Source organism: Chinchilla lanigera, unplaced genomic scaffold (genome assembly GCF_000276665.1).
Source record: "Chinchilla lanigera isolate Chin_1 unplaced genomic scaffold, ChiLan1.0 scaffold00108, whole genome shotgun sequence".
Taxonomy (NCBI): domain Eukaryota; kingdom Metazoa; phylum Chordata; class Mammalia; order Rodentia; family Chinchillidae; genus Chinchilla; species Chinchilla lanigera.
This window is the reverse complement of record NW_004955509.1, coordinates 198,560-226,350: the sequence shown is the minus strand read 5'-3', so window position 1 is coordinate 226,350 and position 27,791 is coordinate 198,560. Positions and strand designations below refer to the sequence as shown.

General features: G+C 39.8%; 1 protein-coding gene across 1 annotated transcript in view; it reads left to right on the top strand.

Annotated features, from left to right (window-relative positions):
• Sh3kbp1 (SH3-domain kinase binding protein 1) overlaps positions 1–27,791 on the top strand; it is a gene marked incomplete at its 5' end in the record, with an annotated part of 338,774 nt that overhangs the window by 118,580 nt on the left and 192,403 nt on the right. Inside the window, 1 exon segment of the mRNA XM_005407792.2 lies at positions 21,099–21,222. Within this exon segment, the coding sequence (XP_005407849.1) occupies positions 21,099–21,222 (124 nt within the window).

Below are 27,791 nucleotides of genomic sequence, written 5' to 3'. Positions count from 1 at the left end.
CACTATTCATAATCTTTGTCATTGTCAGGTTTAGATGTTTTTCCATGAATCCCAGCATAAGAGTCCCTGGTCTATATGTGTGTATAAATGATATTTTCGAGAATGAGCTGATGACACAAAGAGAGAGAAAGGTTGTGGATTGAAACGCTCAAGGTTCACCATAAGAACTTGGAAAGAAGAAAATTGTGGCTTTATGATTATATGACATTGGATGGCATATTTGCTATTTAAGAATGTGCCATAATATGGATGAGAGAGCAAATCCAGAGTTAAAGCCAATGGCTACATTAAGTTTGGAGATTTTTCTAGAAGTTTTATTTTTGTTACTCCAAGACTCAGACTGGAATTTAAGAGCTGAGTCTTATGGCTTATTACAATCACACACTAGTAAACATCTCTTACTTGGGAAAAAGCATGAAATAACCTATGCATTTTTGGAGACTTTATGTCATGGGTAAAGTCAATCTTAATACAGGGCACAATAGCTCTGGGTATCTGTCCCAAAACCTATGTATACTTAAGACATTTTCCCATTTTGTTTGTTTGCAGCATCATGCTAAATCAGCGGTAACACTGCTTTGAAAAGGAGTGAAGTTATGCCGTGACTATTTGCAATGAAAATAAATTATAGTGCAGCTTTATAATAATATTGTTCAGTGTAATATATATACAGTAAAAACCTCATTCTACTTAACAAGACATTTCCATATTTCTAGAAGGGAAACTATACAGGGCAAAAGCAAAGAATGAATATATATCTATCTTCCTTTTCAACCTGAATTTCTCCAATAAGCATATCTGTAAAATATCTACAATAATAAATGTGTTTCATAAATCAGACTATGGGATAAGTGATCAAAAATGTAGGATTAGGGATCAGTCTTGAAAAATGTGGACTTCATTTTAATCTTTCTATTATAAACATCTATTTTATGTTGAATGCTCAGCATATTCTATTTATTTTAAATATAGACACCATGAATAACTATTTTGTATCTGTTTCTTTTCCTTCAAGAAGAGCACAGTTCTTTGCTCACACATATTATCTAAGTCCTAAGATAAATGCTAGCTGAAATTGGTGCATCCAGGAATGCCCATGTTTCTTGCCATTTGCTTGAGTCATAGGGTTAGTTACATTACATGGATCTTAGCTCCACCCTGAATGGTTATTGGGGTTGTATGCAACATTTATTAAATTCTAATTTCTTCTAAGGTGGGTGAGGCTATTGCATAGTGATGCTGTTAGTTTTGGCTGAACCCCGGCTACTGCTGTATGATTCCCCCCCAAACGTATCATGGAGCCTTGAGATAATTAAATGGTATTTAACCTTTTGAAAGGACCTTCTTTTTGCTGAGTCAGGGTGGTTATAGCTGACTCGCCTAAGTGGACATAGAGGGGGCTGGGGATTTAGCTCAGCGGCAAAGCGCCTGCCTGACAAGCGCAAGGTCGTGAGTTCGGTTCCCGGTACCGGAGAAAAAAACAAAAAACAAACAAGTGGACATAGAGCAACAAGATAGCTGAGGAGGATAAAAAATCCTGTGATTCTGCTCAGTGTTTTGGGTGGGTAGAAATCTCTTAAGTTGCAGCTAATGTGTGCTTTTTGTGTGTCTGTGTGTTGTGTTGTGCAGTCAACTGGAAAATCGTGATGCATTATTATTGACACATGCTCCTAAGAGCGACCTAAAACCACTCTATATTTCCATTTGTCAGGCTCCCCAGTGTGCTCTCAGCTCAGAGCAAATTAACTTGCAAGTTAAAAAAAAAAAAAGCCAAAACTCTGCATGAGCTGAAGCTAAGCTACTCAATTGGTGTGGGAGCAGGAAGAAAGTTTATCATTAGAGGACAAGGGCAAGTTGAGAATTTGTTCTATATCTCAGCTAGTTAATTATTGCAGCTTCCCAGCATGTGTGAGAAAAGAAGCGAGAATAACATCAATACTGATTATTTTCCTTTTTTATTCTGTTCACCTACTACTTACTGTGAACATTCATGGAGGAGAGATTAACTGAGACTGAATTTTTAAAATCCAGAGTCCCAGAAGCATGCTGTGTCTGCTTTTCTGGTACTGAGTGGTGAGGATGGGGCAGGGGTGACAGTAAACTTTTAGATCTATTTTTAAGGATTGAGGACAAATTTTATAAGTATGAGCTGCTGCTGCTTCTTTTGAAAAAAAAAAAAACACAAAAAAAAACCCTTTCTACTCTAAAAATAGTTTGCTGGGAAAAAGTTTGTGAATTGTTTATTAAACGGAGACTCAGAAATTCAGCTGAGTATGTTTCCTTATAAATAAAGAAAAAAAATCACCTCACAGCTACTATCTGCAAGCACATGCAGCTTCTTGAGAAAGAAGGATTTCTGAGATTTTAATGTTAATGGCAGAATGTGGGAGAAAATTTGAAGCGTTTCCCTCTGGCCTGGTCTTTTCTGGCCATCCAAATCCTACTCTTTTTATAACACCAAGTTGGCATGTTGTTCCTTTAGACAGAATGAGTGTCCCCAGCTTCTGTTCTCACCAGTACCCTTGGTCACACCTGTCTGTCTCCTGTAACACTCTGTCTTATGTCAGGAAAAGCATTAACACTGTATTCTAGGCACTGTGTTAAGCTCAGGTCATGTATTGTTTTAGTTTGTCGTCATATCTGTTTGAGCTGCATACTACCACTATTGTCATTTGAAAGATGAGGACTGTGGTAATCTAAGTAATAGTCCCCCAAGATGTCCACATTCTGATAGTAAGAACCTATAAATATTTGTGGCAAAAGGGACTTTACAGATGTGATTCAGTTAAATTTTTTTTTTTTTTGCAATATTGGGAATTGAACCCGGGGCCTCATAAATGCTAGTATCACTGAGCTACACCCTTGCCTTTTATTTTCTATTTTGAGACTAATCTCACTTAGTTACCCAGGTTGGCCTTAGGCTTGGAATCCTCAGGCCCCAGCTTTATGAGTAGTGGAATTACAAGGTGTGCATCACCATGCCGAGCTGAGGTAAGGACCTAGTATAATCACAAGGACTCTTCTGAGATGGAGGTACATGGATAAGAAAAATAAAAAGATAAGTTAGATTGTATTAAAATTAAAAACTTGTGCCAAGGGGGCTGGGGATTTAGCTCAGCGGGGCTGGGGATTTAGCTCAGCGGCAAAAGCGCCCGCCTGGCAAGTGCAAGGTCGTGAGTTCAGTTCCTGGTACCGGAGAAAAACCAAAAAAAAAAAAAAAAAAAAAAAAAACTTGTGCCAAGGATATGGCTCAGCGGCACAGTGCCCTTGCTTGCAAGCACAAGGTCCTGAGTTCAATCCTGGCATCAAAAAATAAATAAATAAATAAGTAATACAAACTTGCATGTATCAAAGGACATAATCAGCACAGTTAGAAGGTAACTCAGGGCATGGGAGAAAATATTTGCAATATCTGATAAGAGGTTATTATCCAGAATCTATAAAGAACTACCCCTTAGCAACAGCAGCAACAACACAAATTAACCCAATTAAAATGAGCAAAGAACTTCAATAGACAGAAGATATACAAGTGGCCAGTAAGCATATATAAATGCTCAACATTACTAACCATGTGTCCCTGAAGGAAGTGTCTCTGCTCTAATTTTCCATTCTCTCATTTTGCCACATTGCTCTTAATACCCAGCCCATTCTGATTTAGAGCCCTTCCATATGGGTGGTTCCCACTGGGCAGACTTCCATGTCCCAAACTCTACTTTCCTGCACAGCCGGGTTATCTATTGCTCCATTCTACAGCTGGATTCTGTGCAGCTCTGGGAAGGAGGGGCAGAACTCTAACTGATGGAGAAAATACATTGTTAAATAAAAGGAAGTAAAATGCAAAATGCCACACATTATATGAGCGCATCCGTGTTAAAAACAAGTGGGAAGCTAGTGGTATATGTGTGTAGTCCCAGCTATTTGGGAAGCTGAGGCAAGAGGATTGTGAGATCAAGGCCAACCTGAGCCACATGGTGAGACCTTATCTCAAAAACCAAAAACACACCAACACAGCATAATGAAACAAATAAGAGCATATATGCACACACGTGCACAACTCATTAATCATTGCTAGGGGAGGAAGAATGAGATCTCACATTTGCTGTACACCCTCTTGCATAACTTGATTATTTGTAATTTTTTATTAGTACATATTAATGCAGGTTCATTTTGGCTGACATTTTTGAAGCAAACATGTGTACCTTTGAAAATATTAACTTTTTGATTGAATACATACACAGTTTCAAGGGTCATATTGTGCTAAAGGAGATATGAATATTCGGTGACCCCATGTCCCTCCTCCTTGGGCTGTCTTACTTCTGGAAGGCAGTCACCTCCAGTCTAGCTAGTGCTTCTAGTACTTAGCGCTATACTTCTGAGTAATACCCATGTACTTCTATCTCTTGGTTTTCCGGCTCTAGACATTATCTTTTAACTATTATGGTAGTGGAAGATTTTTTAAAAAATTTATTTATAGAGAAAAAAACCCCAAAATTTCAAAACAAGATAATAAGAGAGTAACAATGGTTAATACATTGCATATTGTTATCTAAAGTAGTTAGAGTAAAAGATGTAGGCATTTAAGGGGCTGGGGATTTAGCTCAGCGGCAAAGTGCCTGCCTGGCAAGTGCAAGGTCGTGAGTTCGGTTCCCGGTACCAGAGGAAAACAAAAAAAAAAAAAAAAGATGTAGGCATTTAATTATCCAAACAATATTAGCACAAGCCTTTCTTTTCAATAAATTATGAGAAATTAGTAGTATAATTATCTTAACTATCTTGTATGTATGTATATATATATATTTTTTTTCCCTTCCTTTTTTTCTCCTTTCCCCCATTCCAATTTCTCTTTTGTTTTGAAGAGTTTCTTCCCATTTCACAATGTCTATTGTACATTTTGGATCTTATTTACTCTTTGAGCTTCTCACACTAGGGAGACAATATGATGTTTACACATGTGAGTCTGATTTATTTCACTTGTGAGTATGGTCTCGAGTTGCATCCATTTACCTATGAAAGTCTAGTACTCCACTGTATCAAAAGACCACGTCTTTTTTATCCATTCCTTGGCTCATGGGCATTTGTGTTATTTCCAAGATCTAGCTATTATAAATTGTGCTGTTTTAAACAGGGGTGCACATATATCACCGTGGTATGATGTTTTTAATTTTTCTGGGAAGATACTCAGGAGGGGAAAGCTGGGTCAAATGGGACCTCTAATCCTTGCTTTTTGAGGAATCTGCACATTGATTTCCACAGTGGTGGCACCAGTCTACATGCCCACCAATAGTGGAGAAGAGTTCCTTTTTCCCCTAAACCCCACCAGCATTTGTTTTTGGTTGATTTCTTGATGATAGCCATTTTTTCTGGAGTGAGATGGAATCTCAGCGTTGTTTTCATTTGCATCTCTCAAATGACCCGTGATGTTGAACATTTTTTCATATATTTCTTTGCTGTTTGTATTTCTTCATCTGACAAGTGTGTATTCATCTCAGATACCCATTTTTGGATTAGGTCTTTACATTTGAGAGGTCTGACTTTTTTTGAGTTCTTTATGTGCTCTCAGTAGTAATCCTTTGAGGACCAGGTAGCTGAAGATTTTAATTCATCTCCCGTCCTGTGCAATCTCCATCCTCCCTATATGCTCATATCTCAGATTTTTGTTTAATCTATACTTAAAATTTTTCATTAACACAGCAACATTGATGAATATTGAAACAAGAATATACTCTAATTTCCTGAAATAACTTTTCATTTTCCCTGAAGATAGTATTTCTTTCTTGTCTGATGACAACTAAATCTCCTACTTTGAACTAAATGGCACTAGATGTGGTATATCGAAAGATACGGTGAATGTTTAAATTTTTCAAATTATTACAATAAAGAAACATTGTCATTGACCCCCCCTTGGAGCATTACTCCTTGCCTCGAGCACACTTATCCCACCATTCTAGCCACTTCCTGAAGCAGTTCTGGAAGTCCTCTTTTGTGCCTTTAGTTGTACGATCATGGCTGTTTTAACACCCTGAATAAATGAAAATGCTTACCTTTCATGATCCTTTGGGGAAGAGCCAGAAGTCACACAGTGCCAGATCTGGTGACTAAGGTGGATGGGGACACATCATAATGCTTGTATGAGGCTACCTTTCTGTTGGGTGGCACTTGCCAGCAGTATTCACCGTATTTTTGATCATATTTTGTAAAGACTCATGAAAAAGGACTTTCAGAACTGCTTGAGAAAGTGTTAAGAATGATGTGCTAATTGCGTTTGAAGGAGGGGGCTATTTTGAGGGGGATTAATGTGTGTTACTGTAATAAATTTCAAAAATTTAAACATTCACCATATATTTTGATCATACCTCGTAGGATGGCTCTTAAAAGTCTTTTTCCTCTCTCCTGTCCCCCTCTCTCCGCCATTCTCCCTCCTCCCCTGGGAAAAAATCCCAGCGGCCTCCCAGAACCTTCCAACCCTTGCTCCACTCTGAATTGGTTGCTTTTTAAGGTGCTGCCCAGCTGGGAGCCAGGAAATTCTGGTTACCTCTCTTTCACATTCACTGCCTTGAGTTCTGAACCTGTATCCTCTTTCTTGCTTCATCCACTTGGTCCAGTGTAATAATCAGTTTTCCAGTTTTCTCAGAGTACATAAAAGTAAATTGAGATTTCTGCAAGACCAACAATTCCAGGCGTTTGTATGAAGTTTCAGAATCCTGGGTCCTGGAGGCTATGCCTTCATTCACAAGAACTCATTTGATCTTCAAAGTATCTCTTTTGTTTGTTTGTTTTTGCATGTTTGAGACAGGGTCTCACTATGTAGCCCAGGCTGGCCTCAAACTCAAGGCGAGCCTTTTGCGTCAGCCTCCCTAGTGCTCCGATTAGAGGCCTGTGCCACCACGTTTAGCAGTCTTCAAAACATCTTAGTCCCCCATTTTGCAACTAACAAATCTGAGGCATGGAGGCTACACTGCAGTGTGAGTCTAATTCGTGTCCGGTTCCAAACAACTTCAGCTCTGGTGAGCCACCTTTTGCTAGAAGAACTCTTGGTCTTATTGACTGTGCATGTGTGTATTGTGCATGTGTGTGTGGGTGAGGCAAGCAGAGACATTGATTTATAGGTATGCTCTGAGCTCCTTGTGATAATTGAAATGCTCTGCCTGTCATTAGTATAAGCTCAGTGTGATTACTTTTATTGCTACCGTATTTGGTTTCAAGCAGCGTAAGAATCCCTTTTCCATTCCTTTTGTGATGTGAAATGCCTCATTACTTAGAAGTTGCTGCTGATTGTACAGTTTAGCATTTGATCTTTTTGTTAACTGCAGTCAGGTGACCACAAATAGGGTAATTAGATTAACCTGCCCTTCCTTTCCCTACTGAAACAATATAAAATCTAGTATTCTGTTGGCACATGCTTTTCTTAGATTAATGATCTTAGAGTTGCTGTGTGGAAATTTGCATAGCTTCCTACAGCTCTGAGAAATGAAAATGGCCAGCTGTCTAAAAGCTTTAATCAGGAAATGAGCATGAAATGGCATTGTTTTGTCATGGGTTTGGAATAATTTATTCTTGACAATCCAGTTACCCTGCATGGAAATTTATATAAACATTCTGTCAACAACCAGTAAACAGGTGCTTTTTGTTGGTAAAAACTCAAGAATTTCTTTGCGGAGGGGTGGCTTTCAAATTGTTTTCCTCATGCTGGTTACTGCTGAAAGTTTCTGCTGCAGTCATTGTCCTTGTCTTTCCTCATTAAATGGCAGTTTACGGAGCAAGAGAGGAGCAGCCTTAGGAAGCATACACGTTGCATGAGCAGAGTGTGGTGTGGCGGTTAGGGACAGCAAGGTGGCCATAGGGCTGGCTGCCCAGGACAGCCTCACCAGCCACTCTTTTCCTGTGTGCTTTCCCCATCTGTCAAAAGAGACAGGAAAGGCCCGTATCTCTTAGTGTGGTTCTGACCATTATATGTATTATTACATATAAGCCCTTAGAATAATACTTTGCTCATGTTATACTCTTTATAATTATGAGCTAATTCCATAGTTTTAGAAGACGTAGAAAAATAAAAACTGTGCTTAGTTTCTTTATTTGTAAATCCCTAATTTTTTCCATTCAGTGATTACTCTTAGAAGGAATTGTAACTATGAAAATTAACCTTGATGAGATGCATATACTGCCTTCATTTATATCTGGCACACATTAGGTACTTAGATATCTGTTTAAAAAAAACAATAGAGAAAATGATAGTGACTAACATTGAGCACCTGGGGATGAAAGATGGGGGAGACTTATTCCTTAGCCTCAGCCACTCACAGAGGACCTACACTTACAGGACAAGGTTGTGAGAGCACCTGGACTGTGATTCCACCAAAGGGCCGTAGACACACGGGCCCTAGAAAGACTGTGGGAGTGGGTTTTGGACCTTGGCCTTTACTTCCTCTTCCTTTTTTCCTCCAAGAGTAAGCTCTTTACCTAGTATGTGATCCAGTAGGTCCTGTGTTCGGGCACTGCTTCAGGAAGTAGGCGTGATACTATAAGAAACATTCAACAATTTTTTCCAGGAGAAACCGATGGGGGAAGGTGCCCTTCCCTTAGGGAGCTCAGGTTGGGGTTGTATAATTAACCTTTTGAATCCTGAACTGCTTAGCTCTTGTTACACTCTGGGCATCAAAGCAAACTGGATTCTACCCACGAGAGAACTATAAATAAAATTTAATGTTCTCTCTCTATATGCAATTTATTTTTCTTGGTTGTTGTCATGCCACTAGTCATACTTGGATTTCAAGAATCTGAGCAACTTCGTTGAAGATAACAATATGTAATATAAAAAACACTGTTAATTCCTATCATTCTGTTTTGAAACCTTGTATCATTTTTATTGTTTTTGCTTTGTTTGCTTTTGTCTATGTTGTTGTAATTTTATTATATTTTTATTCTCTTTAAAATAAAAAATCTTGAAATGTATATCATAAAATTAGAAAGATAATTAATTATTGGCCTTACTATGATTTTCTCCACAGCTTAGCTTTTCTATTCCCACAATGAAATATACGGACTGGAGACTTTTGTATGTTGGTGTACAGGGTTATCACTCTGACCAATGGTTTCAGGTTCTTTAAAATTAGCAGTGGCAGTGACATAGCCAAGTTCTTACTAGAGGGAAGTGTCAAAGTCTCCTTTGTTTGCAAAAAGCAGTCACTAATCTATGGAGAAATAGTAAACATATTTTAGTTACTTACATTTTGAATTAAAAAATGTGAATAGCTAATACAAACACATGGTACCACTTAAGCGGGACAAAATTCATGCTTTCCCTTTCCCTCAGCCACTCTGTTTCCTTGCCCGGAAGTAGCCTCAGTTATCAGTTGGTTTTCTGTGAGTTTTCTATTGCCCATCGAGGTATACACACAAATTCCCCGAATGCCAGCATACATTCTTATGCTCTTTGATCTAGCAATATGGCTTGGTGATTGTCCTTACTGGTGCATAAGACTGACCTCACTCCTGAAACAGTTGCATGGTATGAATTTATGAATCCTCATAATGAACTGTACTGCCACACAGTTACATTTCCAGGCTTTTGCTAACTGAACCGTACCATAACAGTTAATTTTGTACATATGCCATTTTGTACATTTGTACATGCAGTTGTAGTTTAAATTCCCAGAAGTGGAAGCACTGAGTCAAAAGGCATAGGCATGTAGGTTTTTGATAAGTAATTGGCACGTTGCTTCCCACAAAGATTATACTGATTTCTGCGTCAGTTTATGCTCTCATTAAAAAGTATGAGAGGCTGTCTCTTTCTTTGTACCCTTGTCAACATTATATTATAAATTTCTTATTGTTGCCAATCTGACAAATAAAAATATCTTGCAATTTAAGAATTATGTGCATCCCTGTCTAGACTGTCAATTTCTGGACAGTTTTGCACTATTCCTCCCCATAAGCCGCATTCTTCGAGTGAATAGCAGCTGTGTGCCAGCCACTGAGCTATGTGCTATGAAGACAAAAGTAGTATTTTGAGAAGGCCAGACTCCATTGCAAGGAAATGTGTAAACATTGTTGGAATATAGTAGGTAAACGCTACAGTTCTAGGTGTGAGAAAATACCAGAAAGATACCAGGATCCTCCAGTGTACCAAGCACAGTACAGATACTGTTGAATGAATCCCATTATCATTTGCATTTCTCTTCTAAGTGTAGCTAAGTGTTTTTCCATATGTTTGAATCATTTGAGTGTTTCTTCTTTTTTTGTGAACTTTCCTTTGCTATTTTGTGTTGGGTACTGGTCTTTTTGCTGAACCTTCATTGAAAGCGCTCTCTCTGCATAACAGTGTTCCCCAGTTTGCCTTTTGTCTTAGTTGATGAGATTTGGTTTTTGCTATGTTGTATTTGTAGTTTTCTGGAGTTCATTAGCCCTTTTTTGTGGCATCTGGATTCTGTATCAGTGTCAAGTTGTCTTTCCCACTCTGAGATTGCAAAAAAATTCTCTCGTGTTTTCTTCTAGTGCTTCTGAAGTTTAATTTTAAATGAATAAATTCATTTAGAATATCTAATATTCCATTCCAAAATAGAAATGTATTTTTTTCTTTTAAAAAATGGGACATTCTGTGAATTTTATATTATCACCTTATTCCTACCACTCTTAAGGCAGATCCGCATTTTGTGAAGTGAGAAGTTGAGGGTGAGCCATTGAATCCCAGTTATATCCTTGTAGGGATGACACAGACCTCCATGTTGTCATGGTTTGGGGCTGAATTGAGTACTTCCCCTATCTGTAGATTGTCATCTTGCCCATAACACTCTACTTACTTGACCATCCATTTGATAAATATTAAGTACCCTCTAAAGCATGTCTAAACTCCTGGTTGGTATTGACACCTTTTCATCCACTGGTAATCGTGTAGATATTTAAGCAGGGCAAGGGTTAACATAAAGACACCGCCTGTCACACGGGTAATTGCATTGTACATCAGGAAGTAGTATTATCTCCGTGGCACAAGAGTAACTCCTCTGTCCACTGCCTGACACTTGCTGTGCTCTTGGCAGCATTTGCTCATTCCTGTTCTATAGGTCAACAGCTTCTTATACTTGTTATGTCTCTGCCTGCTCATGTACTTGTTATGTCTCTGCCTGCTTTCTCATTGATTCTTGGGAGGTAATACTGCAAGTATATGCTTTCGCAGATAGGCGGTTGAAGACTGACGTAGAAACATGGCAGTATGTATCCTATTACATTAACATTTTTTTCTTGTTACCTTTGAGCTGAAAATGTCATTGGTGTATTTATAATTGTACGTCAAAGCATTTTCTAAGTTGCATATTTTGTAAATGTGAGAAAGCCGTTGTGGTGTGGTACATGTAATTTTTAGGGGAAATTATGAACTATGTCAAGCACATAACAAGTACCCGTATCCCACCCTCCTTTTTCCAGTCCTCATGTCTTGCCATCTTTTTACTCTGTGTCTTCTCCCCTTTATAATTCTAGTGAATTTGGTGCATTTTGTGGTTTGATATGGATTTTATTGTGGTCACCAGGTCTGCTTTTCAAAAAAACAGACTTTTCCAGATCTAGCTAAAGCTTCCCGTATACCGTTGTTCTTAGACGCCTTGCTTTGTCACCCCGTGTGTTCTGGGACAGTCTAGTGTCTGACCTAGGCAACATGCTCATAAATGGCTGCTCCTCAAACTTGGCTTTTGTGCGTTAGAGACAATGATATATATATATGAGGAACCGTGTGCTATTTCTAGGAATCTGTATTCATTCAAGACTGTCTTGATCAGTAGATTTGGTATAGGACCTGTTTTCAGTGATTTCCAGTGGTAATTTTGCAAAATGGTTTTCCATGAGCTAGCACAGGGGCCCCACAGCTGTGATCTCAGAGCCATGTCTGGCTCTAAAGGAAGCTTTTCCTCTAGAAGAAATGACCAGGATAGAAAGGAGGATGATAAATGATTCCTGTTTTCCCTGCCTTACTTTTGCCCTGAACCAGGGGACCTTGCCAGCTTCACTAGTCCTCTTACTGCAGAAGGCAATCCCAGGACTAGCTTACGGGGCAGGTAAGGGTGGCACTGAGCTTCCTTTGATGTCCATGGCACCAACCTGCTCTGTGTGTGTGTACTATTGGTGGCAAGAAAGAAAGAAGTACCGTAAGATAGGAGGAACAGAGCCAGGGTGGAGACCAGCGATCTATTCAGCTGATTGTGTAAATGAGATGAGACATTCCCTGGCTCACCCACTCGATAGGCTGCATCTGGCACATTGCAACCATCCGTTCCCTTAATGTTGCTCCCAGAAAGCTTTCCATTGCCTGAGATGCACATCCAAATATCCAAGCTCTTGCTTTTTATGTTTTTGATCTTCTAGGACAAAATATTGGCACAGTTTAATTGAAAAGAAAATATCTTCTTCCAGTTTTAAGCATTTATATTGTTCTTTTAAATTGAAATAGCCTACAGTAAAGTGCAGAGACTGTACTTAGAAGTGCAGTTCAGTGAATATTTTGAGATGTTACACCTGTGTAACAATTACTCAAACCAAACTGTAAAATATTTTCATCCTCTTAGCCGGCTCCCTCCTACCCACCCCCAAAGGTACCTGCTATTCTGAGAGATCTCAGCAGTGATTAGTTTTGCCTCTTGTTGAACTTCATAGAAATGAAATTGTACAGTATGTAATCTTTTGCGTCTGGCTTCTTTCGCTTAATGTTATCACTAAAGTTCTGTGTTGTTATGTATAGTTTTTAAAATAGCACTTGCCACGACGGTAAATAATAATGTGTATACTACTGTCCTTTTCACTCTGACCCAGGAAATACCTCTGTGATGGAATGTGTAGCACCTTTTACAGATGACAAAAAGATTGTTCAGAGGCTTGAAGCATTGCTGCCAAGGTCCCATCCCAAATAAATGATGATGGGGCTGGGGATTTAGCTCAGCGGCAAAGCGCCTGCCTGGCAAGCGCAAGGTCATGAGTTCGGTTCCCGGTACTGGAGAAAAAACAAAACAAAACAAAAAAACAAATAAATGATGACATCAGGACTAGTGCTAGTTTTCTGACTCACAGCTCTGTTCTGCCCATTCAACATGAAACCTGTGCCTTAACCTGTGTCATGGTTGGTGGAAGATTTTGTGGGTGTTTTACCCTGTAGTGCTTTGATTGGACACTGACCAACAGCTTTAAAGAAGAATCAAGCCAGCCTAGCTCCCAGCCTCTGTATAGGAGGTAATGGATGGGGGTGAGAAGAGAACTGCTTTGGTTCAGCAGCCAGTGATATCCAGGAAACTCAGCTTATTGGAAAGCAGACAACCCCAGCTTAGGTCCCAGTTGCATACAGATTATGTGTTGGCCCAGAGAGGTTACTATTTGTTGGCCACTAAATGTGGTACAGAGAACTTTTACTATCCTGGCATTGTTGGGGCTACTTAACCTCTGAATGTAGGTGAGCCACCTTGGCTTTGTTGAGCACAATGCCTTTGGGAAGAAAGCATGGTGTGAAGAGTTCTCTCTTTTCAACTGGTCCTCATCACACAGCTCAAGGGTCATTGTAGCATCAATATCTTGTTGTTGAACAACAAACAGACTGAGAGAAATTAGTGAAACCACACCTTTCATAATAGCCTCTAAAAAAATGAAATACTCTGGAATCAATCTAGCAGAGGAAGTAAAAGATCTATATAGTGAAAATTATAGTACTCTGAAAAAAGAGATTGAAGAGGATTTCAGAAACTGGAAAGATATTCCTTGCTCATGGATAGGAAGAACTAACATTATGAAAATGGTCATACTCCCAAAATTGTTGGACAGATTCAAAGCAATCCCAATTAAAATACAATTAGTATACCTCACAGATCTAGAGAAAACATTCCTAAAATTCATCTGGAACCAGAGGAGGCCTAGAATACCAAAAGCAATCTTGGGAAACAAAGTAAAGGCAGGAGGCATCACAATCCCTGACTTGAAATTATACTACAAAGCTACTGTGATAAAATCAGCATGGTACTGGCAAAAAAAACACAGCTAAAGATCAAAGGAATAGATTGGAAGATGCAGACACAACTACAAACACACTCAGCCACCTTATCTTTGACAAAGAGGCCAAACATGCTCACTAAAGAGGCCAAACATGCTCATTAAAGATAGCCTCTTTAATAAATGGTGCTGAAAAAACTGGCTTTCCACATGCTGAAGACTAAAACTAGACCCATGTCTATCACTATGCACTAAAGTCAAAATGGATCAAAGATCTAAATATCAAAACAGAAACACTAAATATACTGGAAGAGAAAGTACATAAAAATCTCGGGGGCTAGGGATTTAACTCAGTGGCACAGCACCTGCCTGGCAAGCGCAAGGTCGTGAGTTTGATTCCCGGTACTAGAGAAAAAAAAAAAAAAACCTCAAAGACATGGGGGTAGGCAGAAAGTTCATGAACAAAAAGCAAACTGCACAGGAAATACTTCAAAGAATGAACAATTGGGATCTTATCTTATGGAAAAATGTTTGCACATCAAAAGAAATCATGAACAGAGTAAAAAGAACACCCACGAATTGGGCAAAAATTTTAGTTAACTACCCCTCAGAAAAAGGACTTCTATGTAGGACATACAAAGAATTAAAAAAACTCAGGCCCCCCAAATTCAAAGACCCAATCCAAAAATTGGCATCTGAGGTGAATGCATACTTCTCAGATGAAGAAATACTAATTGTGAATAAATATATAAAAACATATTCAACATCATTGGTCATTTGAGAAATGCAAATTAAAACAACACTGAGATTCCATCTCAGTCCAGAAAAAATGGCTATCATTAAGAAATCAACCAATGACAAATGCTGGAGAGGCTGTGGGGGAAAAAGGAACACTTCTCTGCCACTGGTGGGAGTGTAGGTTGGTGAAACCACTGTGGAAATCAGTTTAGAGATGCCTCACAAAACTAGGATTAGAAGTCCCACTTTACCCAGCTATTCCCCTTCTGAGTATTTTTCCAGAAGAATTAAACATGTCATACCACAATGATATATGTGCACCCATGTTTACAGCAGGACAATTTGTCATAGCTAAATCTTGGAAACAGCCCAAATGCCCATCAACTGAGGAATAGATAAAAAAGATGTGGTCTTAGGGAGTATTACTCAGCTATAAAAAAGATAAACTCAAGGTTTTTATAGCTAAATGGATGCAACTAGAGACCATACTCATAAGTGAGATAAATCAGATTGACTTGTGTAGACATTGTATTGTCTCCCTAGTGGAAGAACATGAAAGAGTAAATAAAACTCAAAATGTACAATAAATAATATGAAATGGAAAGAAATTGTTCAATGGAAGGAATAACTGGGATGAGGGAAAGAAAAGAAAGAAAGAACTAAGGCTATGTGTATATATGTATAACTAGGATAACTGTACTGCTGATATCTGGTGGTTTATTGAAAGGAACAATTAATGCTTAAAATTTTTTATAGTCCGACCAATTTTGCATGCTTATATCTGGGAATCTGAGCAACTGATATGAAGACAACAATATGCAATATAACAACCATTGGTGAATTCCTACCATCTTGTCTAGTGAAACTCTGTATTGTCTCTAATGTTTTTTAAAATTATTATTTTCTTATTCTTTTTAATGGTTTGATCAATCTTCCATTCTTCTGGTAATCTGAGCAACTTCGATGATGAAGTTAACAATATGTAATAGAACAATCACTGTTAATTCTTATCATTTGGTTTGAAACCCCGTATCCTTTTTTAATGCTCTTGCTTTGTTTTGTTTGTATTTTGCTGTTGTTCTTCTTTTTTAAAATTATTCTCTGTAAAATAAAATAAAAAAAGGTTAAAAAATATCTTGTTGATGGCATTTGATTTATTGTGCACTTGAGATTTCTGTTGTTAAGGCATTGGATTTGAATTAACATGTTGCTGCTGGCTCGAACCACTGGTGTTATGTGCATGAGTGTGATGGGAGAGCCATGCATGAACCACCAGTGGTTCCAAGTCACCTGGCAGCAAGACGTATGAATCATGGCCCCATCTCAAGATGGTAAAGAGAATTTGGGTTTCTTTTAACACTTTCAGAGGTTTGCTGATAGCCTGTCTCTTCTGTCATGTCTTTAAGCAAGTAAAATGATTGCTGACTTGGACATATGGGCATATATGTATGAATTTCCATAAGCCTTCATGGCTCACAATTTTGGCCTAGGGTGTAACCTTTACCACTGGGATAGTAGTACTAAGGTTCTTAAGAAATAGGCTTAGCAGTCAGAAAGTTGAAACTGAGTGTGTGTGTGGGGGGCCTGGGAACACTCATCCCCTGGAAATCCTGAGTCCTGCAAATTTGGATCAGAACCTCGGAGAGCTCCAGGCATGGCCACTGTGGGGAGGCAGGAATTGTGTCAAGTCCAATGGAAATACAAGCTGGCCAACACCTTACATTCACAGAATTCCAACATCATGGGCTCCCCTCTGCAGAAAGGAGCTCTTCTATGTGGATGATAAGGGACTTCGTGGGTTTGGGCCTCAGTCCTTGGGTTTATGGGTAAAGGGGTACATTGAATCCTTTATACATGAAGGGACACTGCCGTTCCTACTGAAGCCACCAGCAGAGTGGCTTCAGGTGTTTATCCCATCATAGTCATGACACTTGCTCTTCTTGAGAGGTGAGATGTAGCAGCAGAGCTCTTCCCTGAAGGCCCAGAGTTTGGTTTCTCCACTGCTTCTGCACCTGACCAGCTCTGGGGCCTTTGTCTGCTCTTAGGTCCTCTCTGACTGCATCTAATGTGTAAAAAGATGTCTGGCAAAATCAGGCTCTTTTTTCCCGACAGTGTTATTGGAAGGGGCAAGTGAAAAAATTCCTGTGAAAGCACTTTAATTTGTATAAACCCTCACCGATGTAATGTCCTATGATTGTTATCAGTACTCATTTTTAGAGCATATTGGTAGGAGCCCATGATGTTGGAATTCTGTGAATGTAAGGTGTTGGCCAGCTTGTATTTCCATGGTAATTGGTACTATGGGGGCATCACACACATCAGATATTTTTAGCCAGAAGCAAGCACAGGAACTTGTGGCTTGCTGTGTTTTCAAATGTTTTTGAGTAAAAGAGTTTGGCTCATGGTCTTTTAGAGGCAATTGGAGATCTCCGTAGGGAGATGACGAGGACTGGAATTTTTTGAGGAGTGTTCCTTGTGGTATTGAGGAGGCTGAAATGGGAGGGGAGAGAGTGAAGGTAGGGAGGCATCATTATCATCTAGGCAGGACTTAGGGCAAGTGTGGATAAGAGATGACCTCTGAAGCTAGGCAGGTGGGGCTCCAACCGGGACTCCTGCTCGTTTTCTTAGGTCCTTGTGTCTTGGTATATGTGTCTGTGAGTAGGAGTCTTGAGCAGATGAAAGTTGTCATCTGGGTGAAGCTCTTGGAGCAGGGTTTGACATATAGTAAGCACTCAAATGTTAGACACTATTCATGGAGGGTTTTTCTCCATTCTTATTATCTATTTTATCATAGTTACTCATATAACATAAATTTGCCATTTTGACTATTTTTACTTGTACAATGTGTGGCACTAATTATATTCACAATGTTATACAACCATCACCAGTATTGCTAAAACTTTTCATCAGCCCCAAAAGAGATCCTGTAACCATTCAACAAAAGCTCCTCCATCTCCTTCCCTTACTCCTCTAATCTACTTTTTGTCTGAAAGATTTCACCTCTCTTAAATATTGCATATAAGTGAGATCATATGATATTTGTCATTTTGTGTCTGGCTGATCTCACTTAGCATGTTTTTAGGCTTACCTATGTTGTAGCATGTACCAGAACGCTAATCTTTTTTGAGGCTGACTAATAGTCCATTGTATAGATAGAGCATATCTTGGTTATCTGTTTTTCTGTTCAAGGACACTTGGCTTGCTTGCACCTTTTAGCTATTGTAAATAATGCTGCAGTAAACACTGACATACAAGTGTCTATTTGAGTCCTTGCTTTCAGTTCTTTTAAGCATACCTCTAAGAGAATCATGGGTCATATGACAGCTCTATGTTTAACTTTCTGAGGAACTGCTATGTTGTTTTCCACAGAGGTAGCACCTTTCACCATTTCACCTTCCTACCAGCAATAAATAGGGTTGCATTTTCTCCATGTCCTTGAAAACTTCTTGTTTTCTATCTTTTTAAATTCTAGCTATCAGAGTGGGTTTGAAAGGGTATTATATATTGCGGTTTGGGGCCATGTGTATATTTCTTTGGAGAAATGTCTCGTCAAGCCTTTGCTATATATATCTCTCACCATGTGAGTATATTTTTGGGGTAGTAGAGGAGGAATGGAGAGCAAAAGAGATTGAGGAAGTAGAATAAGCCAGACCGGGTGACTAGGTAGACAGGGCAGTTAGTGCTGACTTTTCCATCCTGGGTAAGTGAGTAGATGATGGGGTATTAAAGAAGTCAGGTCTCATAACCCTGAGGTGTTAGGCTTGGGTGGGGCTGCATTGAACCTGGGTGTTGTCCAGGTAAGCAGCCTGCAGAATTCTCTACCAAGTCCATGTGCCTGTTTGGTTTTTCTGGAAAAAAGTGGGACCTATTTTAAGTTTTGTCTTCTCCCTGCTTCAGTGTAAGAAGCAACTGAAGAAATTTGGTCAACATTGGCCTTCTCTGTCTAGCAAATGTTTTCGGTACTAGGCATCGAACCCAAGGCCTTGTGCATGTGAGGCAAATGTTCTACCACTGAGCCACATCCCCACTCTGCCTAGCAAATGTAAACAATCACTAGAAAAATGAAGAAATCTGGGGTTTGTGGGACAGCCTTCTACTCTTGCTGGTTTCTCAGTCCTATCTGTTCTTGATCAGATTGGTCCTTTCCAGCCAGCTGCTCACAATGTGCTGCTGTACAGCACTGGGCGATTAGCATTCTTGAGAAGCATGGCTTCTGAGGCATTATCCAGTGGCTGCTCAGCCTTATAACCTTTGCCCCGTCCTCACTTTCCCTTCCCCAACTTCGAGCCTTTAGCAGTTAGTGCTAATCAAACACTGGTCATATTGCCCCGGAGCCACGGAATTTCTTGGCCTCATTCCTTGCAAAGTTGGGCATTGTGTTACCATATCATGTTGTGCCTAGGTGGGGAAATTTGTGTTTACACAGTCATGTCTACACTATGATGGCAAGTGAGGTTTGAGCAACTGTTCTTCCTCAAAGCAGCAACCATTGGAGAAATGAATGCTCTTGGTGTCCTGTCTTTACTTCTGGAGCGGTAGCTGGCTGACAGCTATCATGTGGCTCAGGCAGGCATGTGGCTCAGGCAGGCAGTGTTTGCAGATTGTCCCCTGATGCCATCTGCCTGTGAAGCTACAGGAACCCCCAGCAACTGCTGTTCCAGCAGGTGCTGTGGTGGCTGAGTGGGGGTTCTGTACATACACACATGTGTGCACAGTCTTGTGTGCTATGCAAAGGTGCAAGTGTTGGCCTGAGGCTGAGCGCTGCCTGTTCAGGGCTCTGAGACACCAGCTGAAGCTCTCAGCCCGGCAAAGCAGCAGCCCCAGTTGCTGGTTTCCGGTGGGGCCTTGGTGAGACAGGAAGAGAGGGTGAGGCCGTTACGAACACAGCTAGCCATTGGGGAATTGGATACGGTAACTAAACCATATTTGGGTGTATGCAGAAACAGAGGGGCAATAGCATGTTTCCTTTCTACCTCTACCTGCTGCTCAGGCCTAATCATGGCCCCTGACTTAATTTGCCATCTTCTGGCTCATTCTGTAGAGGAAACTCATTCCCATTTCTTAACCTCAGTCTTTCTAAAGCACAAATCTCTTATCTGTGGGTCTTTCCTGCCATTCAGCCAGGCTTCAAAGTCTAGCTCCTGTTTTTGTTTTTTCCCAAGTTAGTTTGATCATGGGTTCAGACAAGCCTAGAAACTCCTTGCTCCTTTGGGAAGGATTCCTGTGTTCAGATCTGTATTTTATGAGTTACTGTCATTTTGAGGTATTCTTGTTTTTGCAAAGAATTATGGAACTACAGGCAGAGAATCCCTTGTTCAGACTGCTTGGGAAGAGAAGTATTTCAGAGTTAGGTTTTTTTTTTTTATGTTTAGAATATTTACATTTACTGAATGAGGTATTTTGGAGATAGGACCCAAATCTAAACATGAAATTCATTTATGTTTCATATACACCTTATACATGTAGCCTGAATTTGTTTTTATACAGTAGTTTTAGTGCACTTATGTTTTGATTGCAACCTATCACATTCGGTCGGGTGTGGGTTTTTCCACTTGTGGTGTCACATTAGGGCTCAGAAAATTTTGGATCTGGGGCATTTCAGATTTCAGGGATTTGCATTAGGGATGCTCAACCTGTAATGAAGCAATCCAGCTCTTAATAGAGCTTTAGTAAGAGATCACCTAGAGTGGGGTCAGCAAACTTTTTCTGTAATAGGTCAAATAGTTTAAGCTTTGGTTTCTGTTGCAACGACTCTGCCACTGTAACATCGAAGTATTATGGTCATGCAAAATGTGCACGCATGCATTTATAGTCTATGAAACTTTACTTACAAAATAGGGTGGTGGGCTGTAATTTGCTGACCTCTGGCCTTGAAAGTTATTTTAATTTGTCATTCTTAATTTTTCTTTGTCAAGAGTTGAAAAGGCAGAGGAATTTGATAACATAAATGAGTGTAACTCATTTTGGGGGATTTAGTATAACTGTGAGCATAATGGTGATTTGGGAATATAGCTGTCCCTGTTGAGACGAATGGAAATCAGAAGGCTTTTTAAGGGGTGAATCTGCTTGGGCAAAGATTGTGATTGTTCAAAAAGTAGAACAAACTGTCATTTAGAGCTGTGTCGTGGCTTTTATGTATCAATCATTCTCTTGATGGTCACATGGAATGAGCACACTTATATAAGGTGGTTTCACCATACTGGGCATTCATTTACTTTATAGGACTAGGTGCTTGTCTAAAACATGCAAGATAAGAACTATGAAAACATAGGAAATGGTGTTTTAAAAATGTTACGTTGTGCTGGCTTGGCATTATAATACTTTATTTCCATGAAGATGAAACATTAGAGAGTCATTCTACAATTTCAGGCTATAATCTTGTTTTCCTTTCTCTGTCCTCACAGGAAATAAAGAAAGACATGAAGAAAGACCCACTCTCCAACAAAGCTCCGGAAAAGCCCATGCATGATGTGTCCAGGGGAAACTCTTTGCTGTCTTCTGAAACCATTTTAAGAACCAATAAGCGAGGTACGGCAAAGGAGAAAGAGCCCCTCTCTCTGTAGTAAAACAAACTTTGGAAACTTCTGGATGAATCGTCAAATTTGTGTTGCTGAAAAATTGAATGGAGTTTGTTCTTTTGGTTTTCAGTCTAAATTTTGGGGATTCACCCACACTGCCAGTAACATAGAGTAACTATACTAAAGGGAACTAGTAATTTTTTTGATGAGCATTGGCAAAATTTGTAAATGATGCTTTTATTTCTAGGGTTATAGCTTCTGCTTTCACATCTATTTTTATGGATAGGAGGCAAATTTAGATAATGGTATGGTGCAGGCTGAGCTGTGTGTCTGACCACGTTCTCCCTTTAATCTAAGCCAAACTCTTGTCAGAGTCTTTCTCTAACTTGTAGCTCATAGTCACACACCCTGTCTACTCGGATTTATGAGGCAGAATGTACAGAGATACAGCTGATACACCTATCTAACATGGAAACCTTCGACAATCTTGTTTTCCCTCTTTTGAGTCCTCAAGGCAATTTTTAAGTGTCAGCTTATTGGGATTTTTGTCCCCCACCACATCTTACCTTTGTGATAAATGTTTGAAATAATGTGAGACAGAATATAAGATTGGAGAGACCATCCCACTCAAATCTGAACTGTAGGCCCATCAGGTTCCCTCACAGGGTTTCTTGACCTTGGATCAGCCAGGACACATGCTGAGTTCAGCTAAGCAGGCCCATAGTAGGTCAGGCAGGGCTCATAATAGGTCAGCATTCAGCTGCTGGTTTTTCTCCAGGTTTATTACTTCCTTAAGGAAAATAGAGAACCATTCAGAAAAGGGAGCAGGAAATGTATTAGCAAAGGGTTCCATTAACAAGAAAAAGAAGGCGAGTTTAGATAACCATGGGGAAAAACAGCTAATCTTTCATAAAATTTAGACAGCATAAGTATTTGTCCAATAAACTGCCCATTGATCATAGTGCTCAAAACATTAGCTTTGTGTCTCTCTTCCTTCCTGCCTCTTCCTCTACCCCTCCAGCTGCCCTGGGTTACATTTCCTTTTTTGAATTATTCAGATGAATTATTGGCTGGAGGCCCACATTGGTTAGCAACTATAAGATTTTCTTTCTTTTTTTTTTTTTTTTGATTCTAGCCTATCAAAGAAGGGGATTTCCCATTTTAAGAATTTCATGTACATTGCTGTAGAACTATAGTTTTCTCGCAGAGTGCCTCCTGCGTTCTTGCAAATAAGTTCTCATACTCCCGAGACTGCACTTATTGGATTTGAAAGCTACAGTGCAGTGAGACTTCTTTCTGCACCACCAAACCTTTCTGGATTCTCTGAGCTGTCCCCTTCCTCTTGCTCTGCTGAGGCCCTGGCCCATCAATTGCATACATGCTGACCAGCAGCAAGGCGTCCCCAGCCGGCCCTGTTTTTGTAATGTCAATAAGAGACTTGAGGTAATTAATTAATTTCACAAGAGAAGGATTAATTAAGGTAAGGAATGAAGGTAATTATCTGGATGAGTTCACTAAAATTATCTGAGAACTTTAAATCAACCAAGGAGTAGAACTTATTAGGTAATTGTTTCTTTGCAACTGAAAATCTGGATTTTAAGTTCCCCTAGTAGGATTTTTCCTTCAGCAGAAAAATGAAACTCAGAAGGATGGCTTGCTTTTACAACTTGCACTCCTTTTTAAAGCCTTCTACTTTAGGCCTGCAACTGAAGCAAGACCAACCTTTTATTCTTTAGGCCTTTTATATACTCAATTGGCTACGAGACCCGAACACATAGAGTTCTGTAAATATGAATCCCATAACAACCCATCTTCATTCTGTCCCAGGCTTCACACTGACCTCCTGGGTCACCTGGGCCAAACATAAATTTCTAACTGAAGGGTAGCATTGTGTACCAGGGCCCATGCTGCTGTAGGCCCTCCCCCGCACTGTCAAGACTAACAGTATTCTACTGCTCCTTATAATAAACAGCAGGGTGGGGAGATTGATTGGCCTTGTCAGGCCAGATAAATAGTTCATTGTACTGAGCTCAAAAGCTACATTTTTTCCCCACCCAAAATCAATGAAAAAACACTTTTTTTTTCTTTAAATCAAGGATCAGAGGCTAAATCTGTGGGGTGATTCTAGTTACTTGTAAACATTTCCGTCCAACTAATTTTTAAATTTGTATGAGTTAAATGACTGGAATCTACCCCTCTCCCTTTGTTTCCATTGAGCCTTGTCCCTAGAAATCTTTTGGATGTTTTGGTCTATCAGTATTGCTATGGCTGTTAGGGAGGGAAGTTGTTCTCAGGGTTTATTAGCCTATTTCGACTGGTTAGATGGAATCTTTTTTGAGTATATGAATCTACCTTGTAATTCAGCCTTGGGCCCTGTAAGTATTAAATAGAATTAACACAAATTCTTTTCTTTCAACTTTATCAGTGATGAGAAGACTCTTTCTTTATATGAGCCTTGTCATTTGATATGGGCTTAGACTTGATTTAATAAAGAAAGAATGAAGTCTGTTTCTGTTCTGACTCTGAAACTGTGAATCACTTCATTGGGGCTTGAGTTTCAGACAGACTTAATGAAGAAGTTTGCCCATTTTTATCCAGCTGTTGTTGCATTTTGCAACATGACTTCCTTTGCAGCAATTACAAACAATGTGTAGTACCGTGGAGTCCGGGATGAGGCCACCCTTCCCAGGCATCTACATAGGGTCGGAAGATACTCTATGTAGGGTATCTACGTAGGGATTTGAAGGACGTTATATATAGCTTTGAGAAAAGGCCGGGACCGGAGAAACATCAGCCGGGGAACTGATTAGTTTCAGTTTTCACTTTTGCAGATTACTACCGAATTGATTTAGGGAGGTATTGGAATGACTCCATGGATTTTTTTCATCTGAGAAGATGTGAGTGAAATTGAGAGGGAAAGCACGTTCTCCCAGCTGGCTAGGCAGCCATCAGCTCCGCATTTGGATTATTAGGACATGAGGGGATTGAGCCTGTACCCACCTCTGGTCACAGTGGAAGAGCTTCAGATTTGAAACAACCCTTTTTTAGGGAGTCAGGCATTCTTCATTTAAACTTGCCTCGTGGATATTGTATACCCTGAAGTATTTCCTTGGAGCAAAAGGTCATTCTCACAAACCAGACAGAAAAGAATTGTCTGTTTTCTCCTGAGAATGACTTAAACTTTTGTTTCTTCTATCATTAAACCTATATAGGAGAATAATGGAGCCTCCTAAATTGGAACATTGAAACATAGAGGAATGTATTTTTTTAAAAAAGCTTTCAAATCATGAGTTTAAAAACAAAATTGGATAAAATGAAAGTTTTTAAATTATCAGAAAATGCCCTAAATATATTATTATTATTTTTTTGTGTGTGGCACTGGGGATCGAACTCAGGGCCTTGTGCATGCAAGGCAAGAGCTCTACTGCTGAGCCACATCCCCAGCCCTCCCTAAATATATTCTTGAAATTGAGCAGCGGATTTTGCCCATTTGACTCTAGATTGTTTTGTTATTACTTTTGAGACGAGGTCTCATTATATTGCCCAGTTGGCCTTGAACCTCCTGGATTTGAGCAATCAGCTCACCTCTGCTTCCTAAACAGTTGGGACTATGGGTGCATACCACTGTGCCCGCCTATAAACATAGACTCTTCTACTTGAATTATAAATGAAATAAAAAATCGTTTGCTTTCATCTTGCGAAGGATCTCCTGACTTTTTCCTTATGATTGCTTAAGTATCCAAACTGTGATTAATACCTCCCTGGCCTGTGTAAGGACCAGATTATGTGTCAAGGCTTTAGTTTGCTTTGTTAGCAGACCATATGGGGAGGATGCATTTCTGCCGCACGTAATTTTGAACATTATTCCTTCCTCACTTTGTAGTGGGTATCAATGAACATTTAATAGAATGTGCTTCTACATGCCAGCTATGTGCCTGGCCCTGGGCCTCGTGCTGGGACAAATACAAAGCCTAGAAAAACAGTAGCCAAATTCCCCCTGAAAGCAGTTCCAGTTTGTGGTATCAGATGACAAATGTTCAGAAGGTGCTGTGCATTTCTCATATCTTTTTTTAATGGCAAGGTGGGGTGATGTCTCTCATTTACTTCTGTCAGTCTGAATGTGAAGCTACTCCCTGGGTTTCTGGTTGGCTTTATATGTCCTTGTTTCTATTTCCAGTTTATCATGAATTCAGTGTTTGGTAAGTCTTTACTGTATTTTGCACATTTATTATTCTTTGCTACTACTATTATTATTGTTATGCTCTCCTGATTTAAAATGTATTTTATAATCCTCTTTTTAAGTCGCTCTGCTACTTTGGCATCTGCCTTCCAAAAGATAAACTGCTTTTACCATCTTTATTTAAGGTTTGTTATGCATTTGCATTTTACTGCCCCTTCCAGAGATTAATGCTGAAAGATCTGACAGTGTAAAAGATGTTATTTGTAACGGGTCTAGCTCTGATGCTACAAGGTGAGATCGTCTCTCATATGAGATTCAAGTTAAGACGGGGCAAGGTTGCTCTCTGAACTGGTATGTAGGCCTGACTTTGGTTGCAGAACATCGCTCTACGGGTTTGTTTCTGGTATATTTAGTCCTTCCGACAGCTATGATTCCAACATTTTCCATAACAGAGGGACCAAATGGCTGCTCTGCCTCTGGTGACACACTGTTGCTTTAAAAGTTCGAACAGAGGCCATTCACAATTCATTTTGTACGTGGATGGGTGATACCTACATGCCCTTCAGGTCCATAGGGGTTTCGTGTTTGCCACACAGAAGGGCTCTACATTTGTGTCTGTTGCCTGGAGCCATGAGAAAAATTTAACTTCATGCATATGCTTCTTGTCCTTGTAGTAACAGTAACAGTCATTCCAGTCCCTAAAATTCACCTCTCTCTTTCGTTTCCTTCAGAAGGGGAAACATGTTTTTCAGGCTTTCACTTCTTTAACATTTACTTGGCTTTGTGGATCAATACTCCCGAATACCAGTTGGTGGTTTATGAAAATCTGGCTAAGGGTGTGGGTGCCTGTGAGTGCATGGTCCGCTTGTCCTGGCTTCAAAGCTGTGGTATGACTTGATAGACTGGGGACTCTTTGTTGAGTTGTAAAGAAGGATGGAGAAAAGTGTTCCCTGAATAAAGAAAATAGCAGCTGCTTTGCCTTTCTAGTGATTTGTTTAAGGTAGATGCAAGATCTGAGGTTCTTCGTAGAAATCAGACTTGGTCTTTCTTATTTCCTACTGGAGAAACCAGTGTGAATTTCCTTCTGGTGAACTAGGAATCTGAAAGTGTAGCATGTGGGGCCAGACTTTTCTTTGTGTTCAAATCACCTGTTGATTTTATCTCTCCAATGGGCTTTTGTGGACAATAGAAGAGCTAGTTAACAGAAGGCATTGCTGTTGTGTGGAACCTTTTGACTGTCACTTAAACTGATCTTTCTCCAGGGAAAGTGAGAATAAAATTGGCAACCTGGCAGTGAGTCAGTAGGAGATATCATTGCTCAATAATACATACATCTGTGTCAGCATATCTGTTCATACATCTATAGTCTTTTTTTTCCAGTGGTCCTTCATTCTCAAAAGCTTGAGAATAAGAGCCTTTCCAGAGGCCTTTTTAGCTAACTGATCCTGGCTGCATTTCTGACAAGTTTTATTAGGAGACCAGGTTAGGACCAGTGGTTGATGTTAGAGTATGTTGCCATGGCTTGTTTCTTATTGAATAGCGCTGCCTGTCAAGCTTAGGGATGGGGGTGGTGGAAAGGGGTGGAAAGAAGCTCTGTGGAAGGATATTAACTATTGTACATTCTCTATGCTTTTAATGTGTGAGTCACTGCAACATTGGTTTTCAGAATTTTTCTTCTATTATATTTATTTTCTTTTAATCTCTGTGTTCTAGCCCAAAGGCATTAATACTAGAGCAAGGAGTATCCCATAGAATAGTTGTGTAGTTAGACTCTTAACACACCCCTGAGGGGTTTCCACCCAAGTTGGCCTACCCTAGGACATGCGTGAAGTGGGTTTGGTTTGGTGGCTCCACCTGCTGGTTCTCCTAGGAAACTCCTCCTCCTGCTCAGGTCCTTTTCTTTCTCCTATGAGAATCTTATTCTCAGATGCCTTTAGTTCCTCTGAATCAGTATTCATACAGTTCCGTTTCAGACCTACTGCTGCTCAGATCGCGTACACTCTCCTTAGCCCCTTTACTTTCTCATTTAAGATTTGCACTTATAGAGCCTGTTTTCTGATTCTTGCTTCATCTCTGATACCTCCACTGACCAGGATTCTTGTTGACAAGCATTAGAAGATAAAAGGACTCCTGTAGGCATGACTTTCGGTATAGATACTAATTTGGACACAATAAAGAATTCCACTAAAAGCCCAGCAGGTGAGCCAAAGTCTCCTCCTTAATAGCTCCAAGTACCCTTAACTACTTCTTCACTTCTTGTTGAACCTGTTTTTCCTCCAAGGAGCAATATTTTATTATTGATGTTGTTTTCAATTGCCAGCAGGTGGTGAAAGTAAAAAGCCAACTGACTTGGTTGGCTTCATTATTGTTTGTAAATTCTCTGCAGGCAGCCCCTTCTT